General features: G+C 22.1%; 2 protein-coding genes across 2 annotated transcripts; one reads left to right on the plus strand and one right to left on the minus strand.

Moving 5' to 3' along the window:
* Positions 1-904: 904 nt before the first annotated feature.
* On the minus strand, positions 905-5487 carry PY17X_0814600 (exportin-7, putative; the record flags this gene model as incomplete). The annotated part of the gene is made up of 6 exons (XM_022955692.1): positions 905-964; positions 1187-1250; positions 1403-1526; positions 1779-1857; positions 1995-5094; positions 5435-5487. 6 exons carry the CDS (start codon positions 5485-5487, stop codon positions 905-907), a joined length of 3480 nt encoding a protein of 1159 aa, XP_022811936.1.
* A 2939-nt stretch (positions 5488-8426) lies between these two features.
* PY17X_0814700 (conserved Plasmodium protein, unknown function) lies at positions 8427-15917 on the plus strand (the record flags this gene model as incomplete). The annotated part of the gene is made up of 1 exon (XM_719437.2): positions 8427-15917. One exon carries the CDS (start codon positions 8427-8429, stop codon positions 15915-15917), a length of 7491 nt encoding a protein of 2496 aa, XP_724530.2.
* Between the last annotated feature and the right edge of the window lie 1335 nt (positions 15918-17252).

The raw sequence follows: 17252 nt of genomic DNA on the forward strand, positions 1-17252 counted from the left end.
TGGTAAAAAAAAAATATATATATGTAGACACCAATTTCATCCTTATATAGTAGCTCTATTTTATTTGGTATTTTTTTGACCCTTATTATTTAATGTGGTTAATTATGCATTATAAGTGCTAAAATATTTTACCTCTGCTTTTTATAACAGTGCAAATGCGAACAGTTTCTTAAATCATTTTTCAAATTTTTATTATTTCCTTTTGACGTACTATTATGAAATATATATATGTATATATATATATTTGAATGCATGCTTGTAGAAATTTCTACAACTAATAGAATTTTCCTTTCTTCTATTATCGCACAGAAAGACTGATAACATTAGCATTCATATAGACACATGAACCACAAGTATATATTCATATAATATGCATTTTTATGACGTTCCCGTATTCTCATGTTTTTTAAAACTATAGAAAAATTTCAACACGTAAATTTTCTTACTTTACGTTAAAATATATGTGCACGTTATAATTCTATGCTTACTTTTTACGACATAATAAATACAATATATGACACTGAAATATTAATGGGATATTAGAAAAATATTAAAAAAAAAATATTTTATTAATTGTAATAATCAACAGTAGCTAAACAGCTATATTTTATATAAAACAAAGAGAAAATTTGTCGCCATAATTTAAGCGAGGAAATTAAATTTATATATTGAAATTATTAAGATAGTAAATATGTGTCGATGTAAAACAAAAATAATAATTTTAAATAAGATTATACGTTTACTACTATAAAAAGTTAAGGGGTAATAAAGTTAAAAAAAAAAAAAAAATATGATAAAATAAATAAAATGATAATAGCAATTCTACGTTAAAATGATAAAGTAAAAATGGTAAATTCTATATATATTTATCGCCATTATAAGAATTTTAAATTCCTATTTTTTTTTAAATTAAAATATTTCGTATTTCTTGAGCAAATGTATACAGATTTCGGGTGAAATTTTCCTACAAAAAAGGAATAGAAAAATAAATAATAAAATGAAAAAATATATTAAAAGACAGTATATTAAATTATTATAAACAAATAAAAGGTTAATACGGTATTTATATTTGCAATGAACATCATTTTGTACGTTTTTAAAGGATGCATAATATATATATCATATATATATAGGAATATGACAACGGGCATATATTCTTATATATAAATTTGAATGCATAACTTACCCTGTTGTTGGAGGCTAAATTTGAGTCAATGTGATCCATTAATTTGCAAAAGCTGTGTCTCAATCTGAAAACATTAAAAAAAAAGAAAAAAGAATAAATGAGACAGTATATTTAATTGCACATATTCACTAAAAATGAAAAAAAAAAAATATTTACAATTTTAGATATATTTTTTCCTTCTTTTAATTATATTGATTTTTTGTTCAATATTCTTACTTTTGCTTTTTTTCTTCGCTTTGTTGAGATATAAGCTGTTCTTGTATCTTAAAATAACCTTGAGCATCAAGTAATATTAGACCCAAGAGTGGCTGTGACATACTCCACGTGCTACCAAAGTTGCCTATTGTAATTAAAATAATTATGGAATAAATGTGGAAATAAATTGTGATCAAATTGATACAAAAAAATAAAAAATAGGTAAATACATTATTTCAACAAGTCAACATGCTCAATATATATTTTTTTAAATAGGCATTTTTTTAAATAGACATTTTTTTAAATAGGCATTTTTTTAAATAGGCATTTTTTTAAATAGGCATTTTTTTAAATAGGCATTTTTTTAAATAGACATTTTTTTTTCTATTGTTCGAACCTCCTAATATCAAGTGGAACATTAGATTTAGGACTTCCTTAAGAGCTTGGGGTTGATTTTCCAAAAAGTTTTTTATTATCTATAAAATAGGGAATGGAAAATACAGCATTAATATGGAATAATGTGTAGCAATATAAAAGAAGAGATTTTATATAATATGTTGTGCATCATCAAATTGATATGATAGAACATATATTTCAATAAATCGTTTATTACCTGGCCTTGCTCGCTTGAACTTTTTCGGTTTGTAAATATATACGTAACAATGTTGTCTAAAATAGAACAACATGTCATAGAGACAGTATAATCAAAAGAACACAAACCTTCCTTTACATTATGGATAATATCAGCTATAAGTCTAAATTCGAGATTTAATATTCTTTGGAAGAAATTTTTAGTAACTAAGTCAAGAAATGAAAAATAAGGTTTAAGGTGCTTAATATATGATAATAAATCATTTGTTGGTATAACTAAACACATGTTTAAAGCTAGATTTAATGAATTGTTTAATATATCATCGTTATATAAATCAAATATAGCAAAATTAACAAAATCTCCATTTAAACAATTATTAAACATGTTTAACAAAAGTGATATTATTTTATATTTTTCTTTGTATATATCACAGAATTTATCTTTTTGTAATAAATTATTTGATATAATAATGAGTATATTCGAAACGACTTTAAATAATAATATTCCATTAGGTGATGATTTTGGGAATGTAATTCTTTGTGATTTATTATATACAAATTCGCACATAAATTTAAGGAATGGAACACAAATTTCATATGTATCCCATATGATTTCTACTAAAGATGTTAATATATTCATTTTATTATCTTCTAATGGATGACTGTTAATAAAAAAATTAAAAAACATATTATATGTTTCGACATTATTACATGCCATGCATATTCCTCTTAAATCTCTTAATGCACCGATAAATGATAATTTTATTGCATTATTTTTTAATATAATATCTTTTCCATTTATATCTATTTCTCTTTTTATACATTCAAGTAAATTATTTATTGGTGATATATATTCTTCAAAAGATAATGAATTAGTATTTTGTTCCATAAATAATAATTTGGTTAATATTAAATAATAATTTGTTCTATATTTATAATATTTTGAAACTTCTAAAAATTTCGTATCTCTACTATGTAATAATTTTAAAATTTTTTCGTTTTTTAATAATAATCTAGCAAAGACAATTAACTTAGGTGTTTTGTCTTCTAAACATACTATATTCATACCAGATACTAAATCATGAAATAAATCTAAACTTCTTTTTATTATTTGATCATATTCAAGACGGTTATTCAAATTAAATAATATTTTGCTAATAATTAAGTCTATTAAAGGGTCATTATTTTCTTCGTCATTTTTGCTCGAAATAAGGGATGATCCAGAGAAATTATTTCCACTGGCATTAACATTATTATTTGATGAATTTGTAATGGAATTATTATTTCCTGAGGCAGATATTATTCTCGAAGCAATTGATCTCATTTCTTTCAAGAAATTATTATTTTTTTTTCCATTGATATATACTTTTTTAAATAATTCTAAACAATTTAGATATGCAAATTCAAGATATTCAAAAACTTCTGAAGATTTATTTGTTTGTTCCATTAATGAAAAAACTAAAAAACATAGTTCTGAATTAATTTTAAAATTATCAGAATTTGCAAATTTCATATTTGATATAGCACTTGTAGAAATTATAGAAGATATAATAAATACTAGCCATGTTGTTTGTTCTATAAAAACTGATTTATTTATAAGATTATTTTCATGATTATTTTTTAATTCATAAAATATAGATAATATTTTGCCCCCTATAAAATTATATTGTAATTTACATAAATTAGATATTAATTCAAGTTGTTCACTTCTTAGTACATCATTGTATAATGGATTTTCCATTTCACAACTATCACCTGTTTCACAAATATATTTAGCGAGTTCTAATCTTGAATTTATAAACACAATCGTAATGTTATATATATAATCACAAATAATTAAATATTTATTATCGATATCGTTATTAGTATTAAAACTGTTAGATATACTATTATTTTTTTTTATAAAAAAGTTTTTATTATTCATAACATCATTTAATAATTCTTTTTCATCAGTTTTACTATTAATTTCTTTAATTATTTTTGGGGGGATAATATTTAGCATATTACTCCAAATACCTAATAAATAATGTTTACTATTACATAAATATTTCCAATTTTTCATTCCATCCATTGTAAATAAATATATATTATTACACCATGAAAGGAAATTAGAATATGTACTTAATTCTTGTAATCTTATACTTGTATCTATTTTACCAATCAGTCTACATAATTCATGGAAACAATCTTCATCATGTAACCCTATTTTTTTTTCAATGATTTTATTGATGCCCCCTAAAAATTCATTCATATAACGTATCTTTTGTTTTTCGTTTGAAAAAAAAGTTTTCCTTAAACTTCCTAATAATATTAGTGATCTAATACAATATTTACCACAGCAATTTCTTATATCATCTACTTCAGACATACATATTTCATACATATCAAAAAATAATTTGGGAATATTTTTTTCATTAAATATGTCCCAAGATTGAGGTATCATAAGAGATATATTTTCATCGGAACTTTCATCATTGATCATTGTACCCATAAAATCAAATGATAAACTATTATAAATTAATTCAAGTACTTTCATAAGTAATCGATTTTCTTCTACTCTTAATTCTATTCTTATACTTCCTTTTACAAATTCTTCTAATGTTTCTATACCTACTTTAAATATATCTTTTAATACATAATCACGAAACGATATAGCACATCTTCGACTTTTTGCTGAATTTACACCACATTGGGGATGCATATCTTCAATTAAAGCAGCATATATATATAAACCTATAATCCAATGGCTTGTTACTGAATTTAAAAAATATTCTACTTGTTTTGTTATTAATGCATAGTTTGTATTTTCTAACCATGATAATTTAACTATACGTACATATAATCGAACAAAATTGCCTAATATATTAGATGACAAATTTAATAACTCAACCCCTTTATTATATAAATATGATATTACAAATTCTTTTAATTCTTCTTTCTCATTATTTTCGATTTTATTCCATTCGTTTGTTATTAACTGGAGTAAACCAGATGTAGTAAATATTAATGTGTGTACATGTGTTGTGCTCCCCAATATATTTTTCAGTTTGCTAACATTTCCTACATTGCTCACTAATGGTAGTAAAATTGTATGTGCCTGATTTTGTTCTTCTTTGTTTCCACTGAAAATAAATATATCAAATAAAAAATATGTATGAATTTGTATATTAGATAAATATTCGTAAATATAACAAATTCACAATTTATGTGAGAATAATCGAAAAATTGTATTATAGAAATTATAATAACCATAAAGACAAGTAACTGTTTGGATGAAAATATATATTTATGCATATCAAATCGATAAAACCATTAATAAGGTTCTTCAATTTGGATAAATATATGTGTGCCAATTTTCAATTTTTTAGATGAAGTAAAAATTCATAAATTAGAGGTGGACAATGCACTTATAAAAGAAAAAACTATTCCTCATATTTTTTTTATTGTTATTTTATTTCTTACCAATACATAGCTTCACAAAGAACTTGAAGCTGCTGCAACTCCGCCTCACTCATTTTCAATAAAATATAGATAGAGATGTACTTGTTTTTAATAAAAATAAAAAAGCAATAGTAATAATAATGATAGTGATGATAAAATAATAAATAAAAGCACGGTAAATGTATTAATGTAAAACAGAAAGAGTTATTAAATAAGATATATCAGAATATGTCTTAATAAAATAAGCAGATGCTTAATTATGTGTTATACACAAGAGGAATATTTATAAGTATTTATACCCCTGCACACACACAAGGACATATATACATATATATATATATACATGCATATATATATAGGTAAATAATTTATATATATGTATGTATACTTTTTTATTTTCACAATAACTTAAATTTGTAAGCATTTTATATTTTTATATGAACTTCTTTTTTGAAAATGTTCCTCATGCAATTGCTGTTCCATTTATCCCATTTTATGTGCATATGCATACATATATAAATGGATATATATCAATATACTTACACAAATATTTGTGTAAGGGAACCTTTATTTCTTTTGTATAATTGCCTGCTTTATCCATGTAATTTAGAATTATCATATTTATATATAATATATTATTAGTATGTATATATATGCATATTTTCTTTTTCTTTTTTTCTTATCATTGTTTCATTATATTTATCATTGCTCATTATAATCTTTCACTTACATAAAAACATATTTTAATTAAAAATTGCTAATTTTAATTAAAAGGCTTTATTTTCAAAAATTATAAAGGTATTGGAAATTATTTAATTATAAAAATTAAAATACCAATTATGTATTTTATGATATATATATATATAATATATATATATTATATATATGTGTATATATATATATTATAAATTATTATGCGTATGTATATAAGTTATATGCACAAGCGCTTTAGTAGGATGGTTTCATAACGTTTTTTTATCATGCTTATAAAAAAATGTAAGTATTAAAATAATAATAATAAAATAATAAGCTATAAAAAAGGAGAGAGGGAGAAAAAATAAGCAAATAATGTCATGATAATTATGAATGAAAAATAAATAAAACAATAGATAAATAAAAAATTTAGAAATGAAAATATGAAATTATGAATAACACAATAATATAATATAGTAAAAAAGTAATAAAAAATTATAGTAAAAGGTATAAAAAAAAAAATAAGCAATTATAAAAAATTGCACTAATTTTGTAATAGTCAATAATAAATGATATGGGTATGGTAATAGTGATACGAAAAAAAAAACATCTTTACAAAATAGAACGCATATAGTATATAAATATTTATATTTTTTATGTATAATGAAATACGTGCATACATATTATATGAGCTATGTATTTTTTTCATATTCTCATCACATATTTTGAAATATATCAAAAAAAAAAAAAAAGCGAAAAAAAAAAAAAAAAAATATTATATAAACCCACAGCGGTAAAAATATTATACTATATAATGCAATATTATAGCATGTATTATTATAACTGAAATATAGGATTATAAATTAATTGTTTCTTATATTTTTATAGGATCATGTATGCATAATATATTATGTGTTCAAGGAGGCTCTACATTATTATTTTTTTTTTTTTAATTAGATAATAATACAACGTATATAAAGTAAAAAATATCTTTCTCTGGCATATTTTTTTTTTTTTTTTTTTTGAAATATATAAAAAAAAAATTTAAGATTTATCTTTTTTATATTTAATATTTAAAAATTGTTTAATAAAGTATTTGTATTCTATTTATTTATTTTATTATTTTTTTAAATCTAATGTTATTTTTTACATATTATATTATGAATACAAATATATAGAGCTATAGATTAAATGCATACTTATATATATTATTAAATATATATATTTTTCGTATATATATATTTATTCGAATGTATCTATATTCATTTTATTGTAAATTAAGATATATTCTACATATATATATATATATACTATATATTGACCATTACAACATTATACATATATGTCTTGGGGATTTATAATTTCGAAATATTGTATTTTTATATTATGTTCTGTTAGACTTAAGTTATTGTTATCGTTTTTTAACTATAAATAAAGATCCATTAACATACAAAATGGAATGATATATCAGAAAAAATATTTTAAATGTTTTTTTTTTTTTTTATTTTGGATTATTTTTATTTTTTATTCAGTCACAAAAAAAAAATAAATATATAAATATAATATTCCTTATATGTTTAACTTTTTATGTTGTTAAAATGTCAGAATTATAATTATAAACAATTACTATTATTGTTTGCTTTTCAATATTATTACCAAAGGCATTATTACTTTTATAAATGTTTAATTTTTTTTTCATTTCATTTATTTTTTTTTTTTTAATACATTTTTCTTTATACAAGTAAACAATCAAAAAGGAAATCCCCCAAATAAACCTAAAAATAATAAACGACACAAAAGAATGCTATATACGATGTGTGAAGTATGATTGTATACAACATCTTATACTTGTTTTAATAAATAAATATAAATATATATATATATATATGCATATGTTGTGTTATACTGCGAAGCATCGTTTATATGTTCTTTCTGCATTTTATTGCCTTTTGTGCCTTTATTTGTTCGTTATATAATTATTCCATGGTCATTGTTTTATATATATATATATATATCATACTTAAGATAAGTATAGATAACAATATTCACAATATATATTTATATAATCATGTCTACTGATATTGTTATATACTTATTTAAAAAAAACTATTAATAATATATATACATGTATATTCGTTTTCATATATATGCATGTGACATATATATGTATATAAATAATGTCTATGCGTAATTACATATAAATGTAAGATTCAAATATGCATTGCTTGACAGTGAAAACATGTATTTTTATATTTGTTTGCGTGTATTAGAATACAATATATTGTTGTAATTTTTTTTTTTACAAAATTATACAAAAAATATGAATCTATTTTCTAAAACTGGGATAAATACTAATAATATAAATTTTTGTGAATCATATTATTCAAAAAATGCGAATAAAAATAATAACGATGATATAAATAGTAGTATGGATTTATCGGATAATAGCACGATAAAAAAATATAATGGATTTGGAAGGGATGATAAAAATAATGTTAGTGATGGTGATGTACAATCAGAAAATGGATATTATTCGAATCCCAATCTTTATAATTCCGTGAAAAATTTTTATGATAATCTTTCTAACAAAAATAAGGAAGGTATAGAAAATGCAGAAAATATAGAAAATAGTTATTTCGGATTTTTGAATAAAAATGAATACAATGGTGATAATTATGATAACTTCCCAGTCGAAGAATATATAAGTAATATTGGAAAAAAGGCTATCCCGGATTTTAAGCAATATTTAAAGGAATGTCTAAATGACCCAATGGAAAATGGTGAGGAAAAAAGTGGAATAAAAAAGAAAAAAGGATATGAAAATACACCCATCACAAATAACGATTACATGGAAAATGATTATTTGAAGAATCTTAATAAAAATAATACAAACGATGATGATATGCTTAAATATAATAATTTAATTAATTCTTCTAATTTTTTGAAATCTTTTAATGATGCAGAATATCGAAATGACTATGGTAGTTTTGACTTATTTGGTATTAATAAAACACAAGCACCTTTAAAAAAAATCAATTTATTTGAAAATGAGAAAAATGAAGAAATTTATACAGAGGAAGATTATGAAGAATTAGAGAGAGCGAAAAAAACAAAAAGAGGAAGGAGAAGAAAAAATACAAAGCCAAATAAATCAAAAAGTAGAAAAAATGAAGATTTTATAGATGATCAAATAGCTGAAGAAAGCTGGAAAAATCCCAATAGTAATGAATCTAAATTTATAGATGACGAAATTATTGCGAAAAAAAAAAGTATATTAGAAGATACAAGGGGAAATTATATATATAACGAAGACAATGATGATTTGGAATATAACGATAAAAATTATTACTATAAAAAATATTTAATAAATAATATATTTTCCAATATATCAAAAATTGTATCGAATAATAAGCATGAAGAAGTATATGAAGAAAATGATGACGACATAACAAATTTTATTTCTTCAAAAAACATAAATAACAATAATGAAAAAATTTCAGAAGCATTCCCTTCTCACAAAAATTTGAACTCTTTACAGGATTTTGAAAATAGTTATAAACAAAATGTAGGTAACCGTAATTCTAGATATAACAAAAATTACTATGTTATCAAAGAAGAAAATAATGGAGATAGTAATAGTAGTAATAATGAAAATAATATCCGTGACAATTATAATAACTACACTAACTACAATGATGATTGCAATAGTGCATCGAAAAACCCAATGGATAATTCCCAAAAATTTTCAGATGATAATAAAAATGAATATACTAATATTAAAAATTATTATGAGTATAAGAAATCTTTTGATAAAATAAATGATGACATTTGTGTTGATTATGATGTCAATGATATTAAAAAAGCCAATTATGTACACGCTCCAAGTAGTGCTACTTCTATTTCTAAAACCCGAACAAACACAAATAATACTAGTAACGATGATTTGAATAATAATATGAGTAATGAAGACATTTTAAACGGAGAAAATTGTTATAATAAACATGAAAAAATGTTAAATAGCTATATATGTGACAAACATATCAATTCAAATGATATAAATAATTTTTGTAATAATAATCATTGTTTAAGTATAAGAACAAATAGTAATGAAATAATTGGGAATAAAGAAAATGTCGAAAATTATTATTCAATGATGCAGCATATTTCAAAAAATAAAAATCAGTATACATCAGATAGTGATGATAATAGCAATAATTATTATCTTTTAAAAACAAAAAAAAATAATATAGACACAGAAAATTGTTCAATTAACGATAAATTTATAACAAAAGATAATAATGATATTGATAATAATTTTCCAAAAAATATACAAATAAATTCGTTTTATAACAAATTAGATCGTGATAATAATTCTCGTAATATAATTAATAATCAACCAGAGAATTTTTACAACTACATGTTTGGAAATAGTTCTAACAATGTTAATTCTGATACCGATATAAACAGTGCAATCAAAGATAGTAACATTGATAATGCTATCGAAAATAATGTGAATAATAATCTTAATAATAAAATCAGTAGTAATTATTTTCTAAGAACACATATACGTAATAAAAATGGGCAAAATAATACCGACAATTACCCACACCACGAAATACAAACACCCAACACAAATATAACAAATAGCAGTCAAATTTGTGACGCTCACTATGATATTTTGAAAAATTACAGTAAAACTCATAATTATGATATAAATATGAAACATTATAATGAATCGAATGAAAATGTGTATTCATACTGTAGAGATGATGATGATAATATTATCAAAAAAAACCAAAACACCCTATATAAAATATGGGAGGAAGAGGATGACGAACCTCAACAAGGCGAGGATGAAATGGACGAAGAACATGAAAATGATATTGACCATTACAATAATATGCATATTTCAAGTAGGTATAATAAATATTTACATAATAGTAATATGCTTAATAGAAAAGTACCACATATGAATAGCGAAAGCATGGCATTTCCTTTTTTAAAATATGAAAATATGAATAATAAAATCATGGGGAATAAACCCATTAGAATCCCCAACCTTCATAATTTGAATAATACACACAAACATCACCGTTATAATATAATCAATCAAAACAGTGATAACATATATCCGAATTATAGTGACAATAATAATATAAGTTCAAACTTTTCAAACGATGAACAAAGTTCTGAACAAAAAAAAAAAAAAAATGAAAATAACATTTTACAAAATATGGGTATGCACATTTTAAAAAACAATGGCATTAATATTGAAGATGATAGTGATGATAATATTAGCAGCAATAATTTTGAGGATAATTATCCTAGTGAGGGAGGTGAAAATAATTTAATAAAAAATTATTTGGGCGCACACTCAAAGGATAATTATATTGACAAAAAATTACAATTAATATTAGAAGAAAAAAAAACAAATAGGGGCATTGAAAATCAATTAATTTCGATGCCAATTAATAATATATACAATATTAGAAATAAAAAAAACGAGGAAGTATACGATTATTATATGAATAATTCAGATACCGAAAAAAAAAAATTTAAAAATACTCTTGAAAATCGTAATTATTCGAACGAAATCGCTAAAGCAAGGGCATTTGAGTCCTTACCTTCCGGGGTTGCATTATCATTACCGAATGGCTGGATAAACAGACAAAAATTAAGTGTAAGCAAAAAAATTGAAATTGTCAAAAAAAATGAAAATAATAACGACCGAAAAGTTATTCACAATTTATCAAATATTGTCCCAAATAAATACTTTGAATATTTTAACAATTCATTTTTGCAAAAAAATAATAATTTTTGTTTGCATCATCTAAAGTTGTTTAATTTAAATAAATTAAATGAAAATAAAAAATTAAAAGAACAAAATTTATTAAATATAAATAATAATAACAATAATAATATTATTAATAATAATTATAATAGTATTGGAAATCACATAAACAAAAATATATGTGAAAATAAAAGGAATACACTCGATAATAGACGAAATAATATCAAAAACATTAGTAGTGACGATAATAATGGCGAAAGTCAATTCATTAATTTAAAAAAAAATATAAATAAAATAAATAGCGATAAATATTTTAATTTTATTGCTAATTTTAAAAGACCAGAATATGTGTGTGATAAACATAAAATGATGCTCGAAAATTTTAATAAAAATGCTTTCAATAAGCACGAACTTAATATGCCAGCAGAAATAAATCGATACAATCATCCTGATGGATATATTATGAATGAAAATAAAATAGATAATTTGGAGTCGAAAGAGAAATTAATATCAAATCTAAGAAATGAAAAATATTTTTATAATTATGATTTAAGCAATGAAGAAGATGAGCAAAATGAATATGAAAATGATATTGACGATAGTTATATTGGAGGAATGAGAAAGAGAAATAAAAATGAACATTTTCAAGACCACAATATGTTCAACAGAACATTTGTATTGCCAAAAAGGAGAATTATACATTCGGATTTAGTTCACCATTTTAATAAAAATAAATTAGAAGAAATGCATGAAGAAAATAATCAATATTATATGTACAATACATATAATTTAAATAAAAATAAGGGACGAAAAAAAAATAGTTTTCCAGTAGCAAATAATTATAATTGCAATATTAAAGATGAATATAATGGCAACAATATAAAACAAATTTCAGAAAATGACGATAAAATTGCTAGTATTGGGAATAATAATGAGAATAATAATAACGAAGATAACAATGTTGAAAATAATAATAAATATTATGATGATTATTATAATACAGATGACAATGAAGACGATGAGTATAATAATAGTTCTCTTTGCAATAAAAATGAGTTGGAAAAAATATCTCAAATTGAAAATATAATATCTAGAAAGATGAGATCAAAAAAAAATAATGATCCTAACAATTGTTTGAATGAACCATATGATGATGATGAAAGTGAGTTATATAATAATATTGAATTTGATCGAATTAAAATTGATAATATCCTTGCTGGCACAATAAATTTAGAAGATAAAAACGAAAATTTAATTAATAATATACTAGAATTGGAAAGAAGAAAATATACAATTAACTGTATTATAGACACATTACGAAAGGAAAATAAAACTGAATATAAGATAGATAGCAAAACAGAGTTGAAAAATAAAATTAATCCAAGCATTTATGAATTATATTCAGATAAATCTAATTATAATATTTATAATACAAAAATGTGTGTAAATTATTTTCTAGATGAAAAAATGCATTCGCCTGAAAATAAAGAATTTATACAAAAATTTTTTGTTGAGAAAAATACTAAAAATGTTTATTTTGTACAAGTATTTAAAAATAAAAATAAGGGTCGAAAGAATAATAAAGAAAGTTCTCGTGTGAGTGCCAAATTGGATAATAACAGTGAAATTCATAATGATAATTCTGAAAACAAAAATATGAACATTAATCAAGTTTATGGCGAGGAAAAGACCCCCGTTTTTCAGCATTCGGACAAAATATTCGAAGATAACTACAACACTTTTGTTAACAATAAATTGAATGAAAAAAGTTTTAGTACATTTCCATCAAATACATGTTCTGAGGATACAAAAAATCCAAGTGTCGATTTCTCAGAAATGCTGGATAAAAATGAAGATGAAGAGAAACGAGACGAGAATGATGCAAACTGTGGCATAGAAAATAATAATGCTAATCAAGAAAAAAAAAAAGAAGAAATGGAAAATAAACGCGAGACAAATGAAAACAATAATAGTAAAAATAAATCAGAATATTTTAATTATCAATTAGGATTAATAATAGAAAAATTTTATAAATTTAACAAAGATAATAAAAACAAAGATAATAAAAATAAAGAAAATAAAAAGAAGGATAATTGTGAAGTGGATAAAAAAGAAACAGAAGAAGACGAAAAAAAGAAAACGCCTCGAAATGAAAATGATCAAGCTTTCTTCGACGAATATAAAATATATATTGAACAAAATAAACAAATCGAAACAAATGAGGTAGGTTGTGTCGAAATTAAAGATACACAGAAAATTCAAATAGATCGAAATAGGGACGATGTCGAAGGAGAAAAGGTAGAAAATAATAATTATGGTGATGAAAAAAAAAATATATTGGATCAAGAAACAATAGTGCAAAATTTTGGAGAAGCAAACGAATTTGAAATGGTTCAAACTAGTAAAGAAAAAAAAAAAGATGAAGAAAATTATCAGGAAAATAATTTTTCTTTAGAAGAAAAAATAAATATAAATGCAAAAATAGGAGAAATAGATGAGATCGATGAAATAGACGAAATAGATGAAATAGAAGATATTAGAGAATATAAAAGGGAACTAAATGAAGATAACATAGAAATTGAAAAAAATAAATTAAAAGATTTATCTATACAACCAAATTTATATGGTATAACCAAAAATGAAACAAATTATATGCTTTTTGAGGATGAAGGAGTTGATGATGACGACGATGATGATGATGAAGAAGAAGATGATGAAGACGAAGAATATGAAGAAGAGGACGAAGAAGAGGAAGAAAATAAAACAATAATAGAAGAAATGGATAATATAGAAGCATATAACAAAATTAATGATAGCGATCAAACTAAAAAAAATAGTACTGAGCAAGAACATGCTTTGAAAACTGAAAATAATACTGATTGTGATAAATACAGTATAAACATAATTGATCAAAAAAATGTTATTGAAGACACAATGAAAAGTGATATCAACAAACAAAATATATCATTATTTGATAGAAATAATATTCTATTTAAAAAAGAAGATAATATTACAGAAAGAAAAGAAGAAAATGATGAATTTAAAAATAGTATAGATATAAATATTGATAATTTAGAAAAAGACAAAAGAAAAATGGAAGAATTTGTAAATAATTTTCAAGAAAATCAAAATAAAACGATGAACGATTTAAAAATTAAAGCTGAAAATGAACTTGAATATTCTGAAAATAGCAATATGAATAATGAAAATAAAGATTATAATAATGAATATGCACACAATTTGGATAAATTTGAAAAAACGAATGAATTAAATAACTACAGAAATGAAGCTAGCTTAATGAATTATAAAAATGAAGAAAATAATGATATAAAAAATATACAAAATTATAATAATAATAATACTGAAAATGGAAATTTCAAAGGTAATGACAATATATGTTATAATAATAACCATAATGATGCTAATCAAAACAATACAATAAATCATGAAAATATGAATATAGAATTGGATATTAAAAATATACTCAATAATGATAATAATATATTTAAAAACATAAACGGAAAAAATATATTTATAAAAGATATGGTAAATGAAAATAATCAGTATGCACATGATTATTGTGATATTGAAGATAATGTAAAATATAAAATGTTAGACCAATCAAAAAAAGATAAAATAGAGATAATAAAAACCAAAATAAAAAAAAACAAAAAATTAACCAAAGATGATTTCAAATTGTTGTCTGAAGTATTACATCATAAATTCTTATTAAATGAAATAAGTGCTATTGGTAATTACAAAGTAAATTATAAAAATTCCTATGGTATATTGGAGCTTGAAGAATATAAATTACAAAAAGAAATGCAAAGTAAGACATGTGATTGTTTATCCATTGGATTAACAACACATGAAAGAGAGTTTTTACATGAGTTTCAACTTTTTATGCCCGATGTAAATATTATGGATGATAAAAATATTTTATATATATTGAGGCATTCAAAAGATGAGCAAAAATGCATTTTTATGTCCTTTTTAGAGGAAAACAAAATTGCCTTGTAACGTTTTATTTGTGTCATAATAAAAATAAAACGATGTAGATATATGCAAATTTCCATCATTGCCTCTATTATCGTTATTATTATTTATTACGCCTGTGCGACCTGGGAATTATATACTGTTATACTACAGTTCAATGGTATTATAGAAAAATGAATGTCTCATGTAACAACTATAATATAAAACATACATGTAAATATGCTGATAAAAAATAGCATGAATTATATATAGATAGAAAGCTATATATTGCAAATTAAAACGTATGAGAAAGAACTAAAATTGAGCGTAGCAAATTATTTGAAATAATTACCAAATCATAATCATATAATAAAAAAACATTTAATATCAGATATAAGCCTTAATCAACATCCAATTAAATGAATGATATTGAAATATTATATACATAAATACTGGAGACGTAGAGAGAAAAAAAAAAACCAATAGATATGTTCCCTGCATATTAACATTATAAGGCTATTATATATGTGCATATAATGATACCAAAAATTGTCATGAAATACAATGTAACTTTAAATTAAAAAAAAAAATATACAAAATAAAATATAAATTATATACACCAATTATTTGTGAACGATTTGCCAAGACATTTTTTATTCCATTAAATAATCCTTTATATATATTTCATTCTTCATTTTTTTTGTGTTTTGTCTCAATATTTCATACTTATCGATATGCATATAGTATTTGTATGTATACAAATGGTATAAAAACGTTATATGTAATTTTATAGTGAGCAAAAAAAGCTTCCAAAAAATTTTCACATTACGAAATTCATATATGTATACTCCGGTGATATACATAATTGTTTTATTCTATATATTGTTTTTATTTTTTAAGTTATATGACTAATTTTTCGTGGTATATATTTTTACTATGCATACGTAATAAATTTGAAGATAATTATACATGTATGCATTATCATAATATTTTTTTCATTTTTGAAATTTATTTTTAAAAAATATGGGTTTTACTGTTTTTTTCATGTAATAAAAAACTTTAAAAAAATAAAAAGGAAAAATTTAAACGTCATGATAAAATATTTAATAAAGAATATGTGCCTTATTTATAAAAATCTATAGGCGAAATAAATTAGTATTTAAAAGTAAATGCGTAATTTCCTTTTGTATGCAGTGAAAATAAATAAGATACAAAATGGAAAAATGACTAATGGAATTATAATATCCATTAACTAAGTATCCATATATAATAACATACTTATAATATTCAAATAAGCAGATATGGTATAATCTTTTTCATTATACATTTTTATTTCATGTGATATTTCGGAAAATAATACAACGGTTAAAAAATAGAAAA

The sequence above is a fragment of the Plasmodium yoelii genome (assembly GCF_900002385.2).
Source record: "Plasmodium yoelii strain 17X genome assembly, chromosome: 8".
Classification (NCBI taxonomy): domain Eukaryota; phylum Apicomplexa; class Aconoidasida; order Haemosporida; family Plasmodiidae; genus Plasmodium; species Plasmodium yoelii.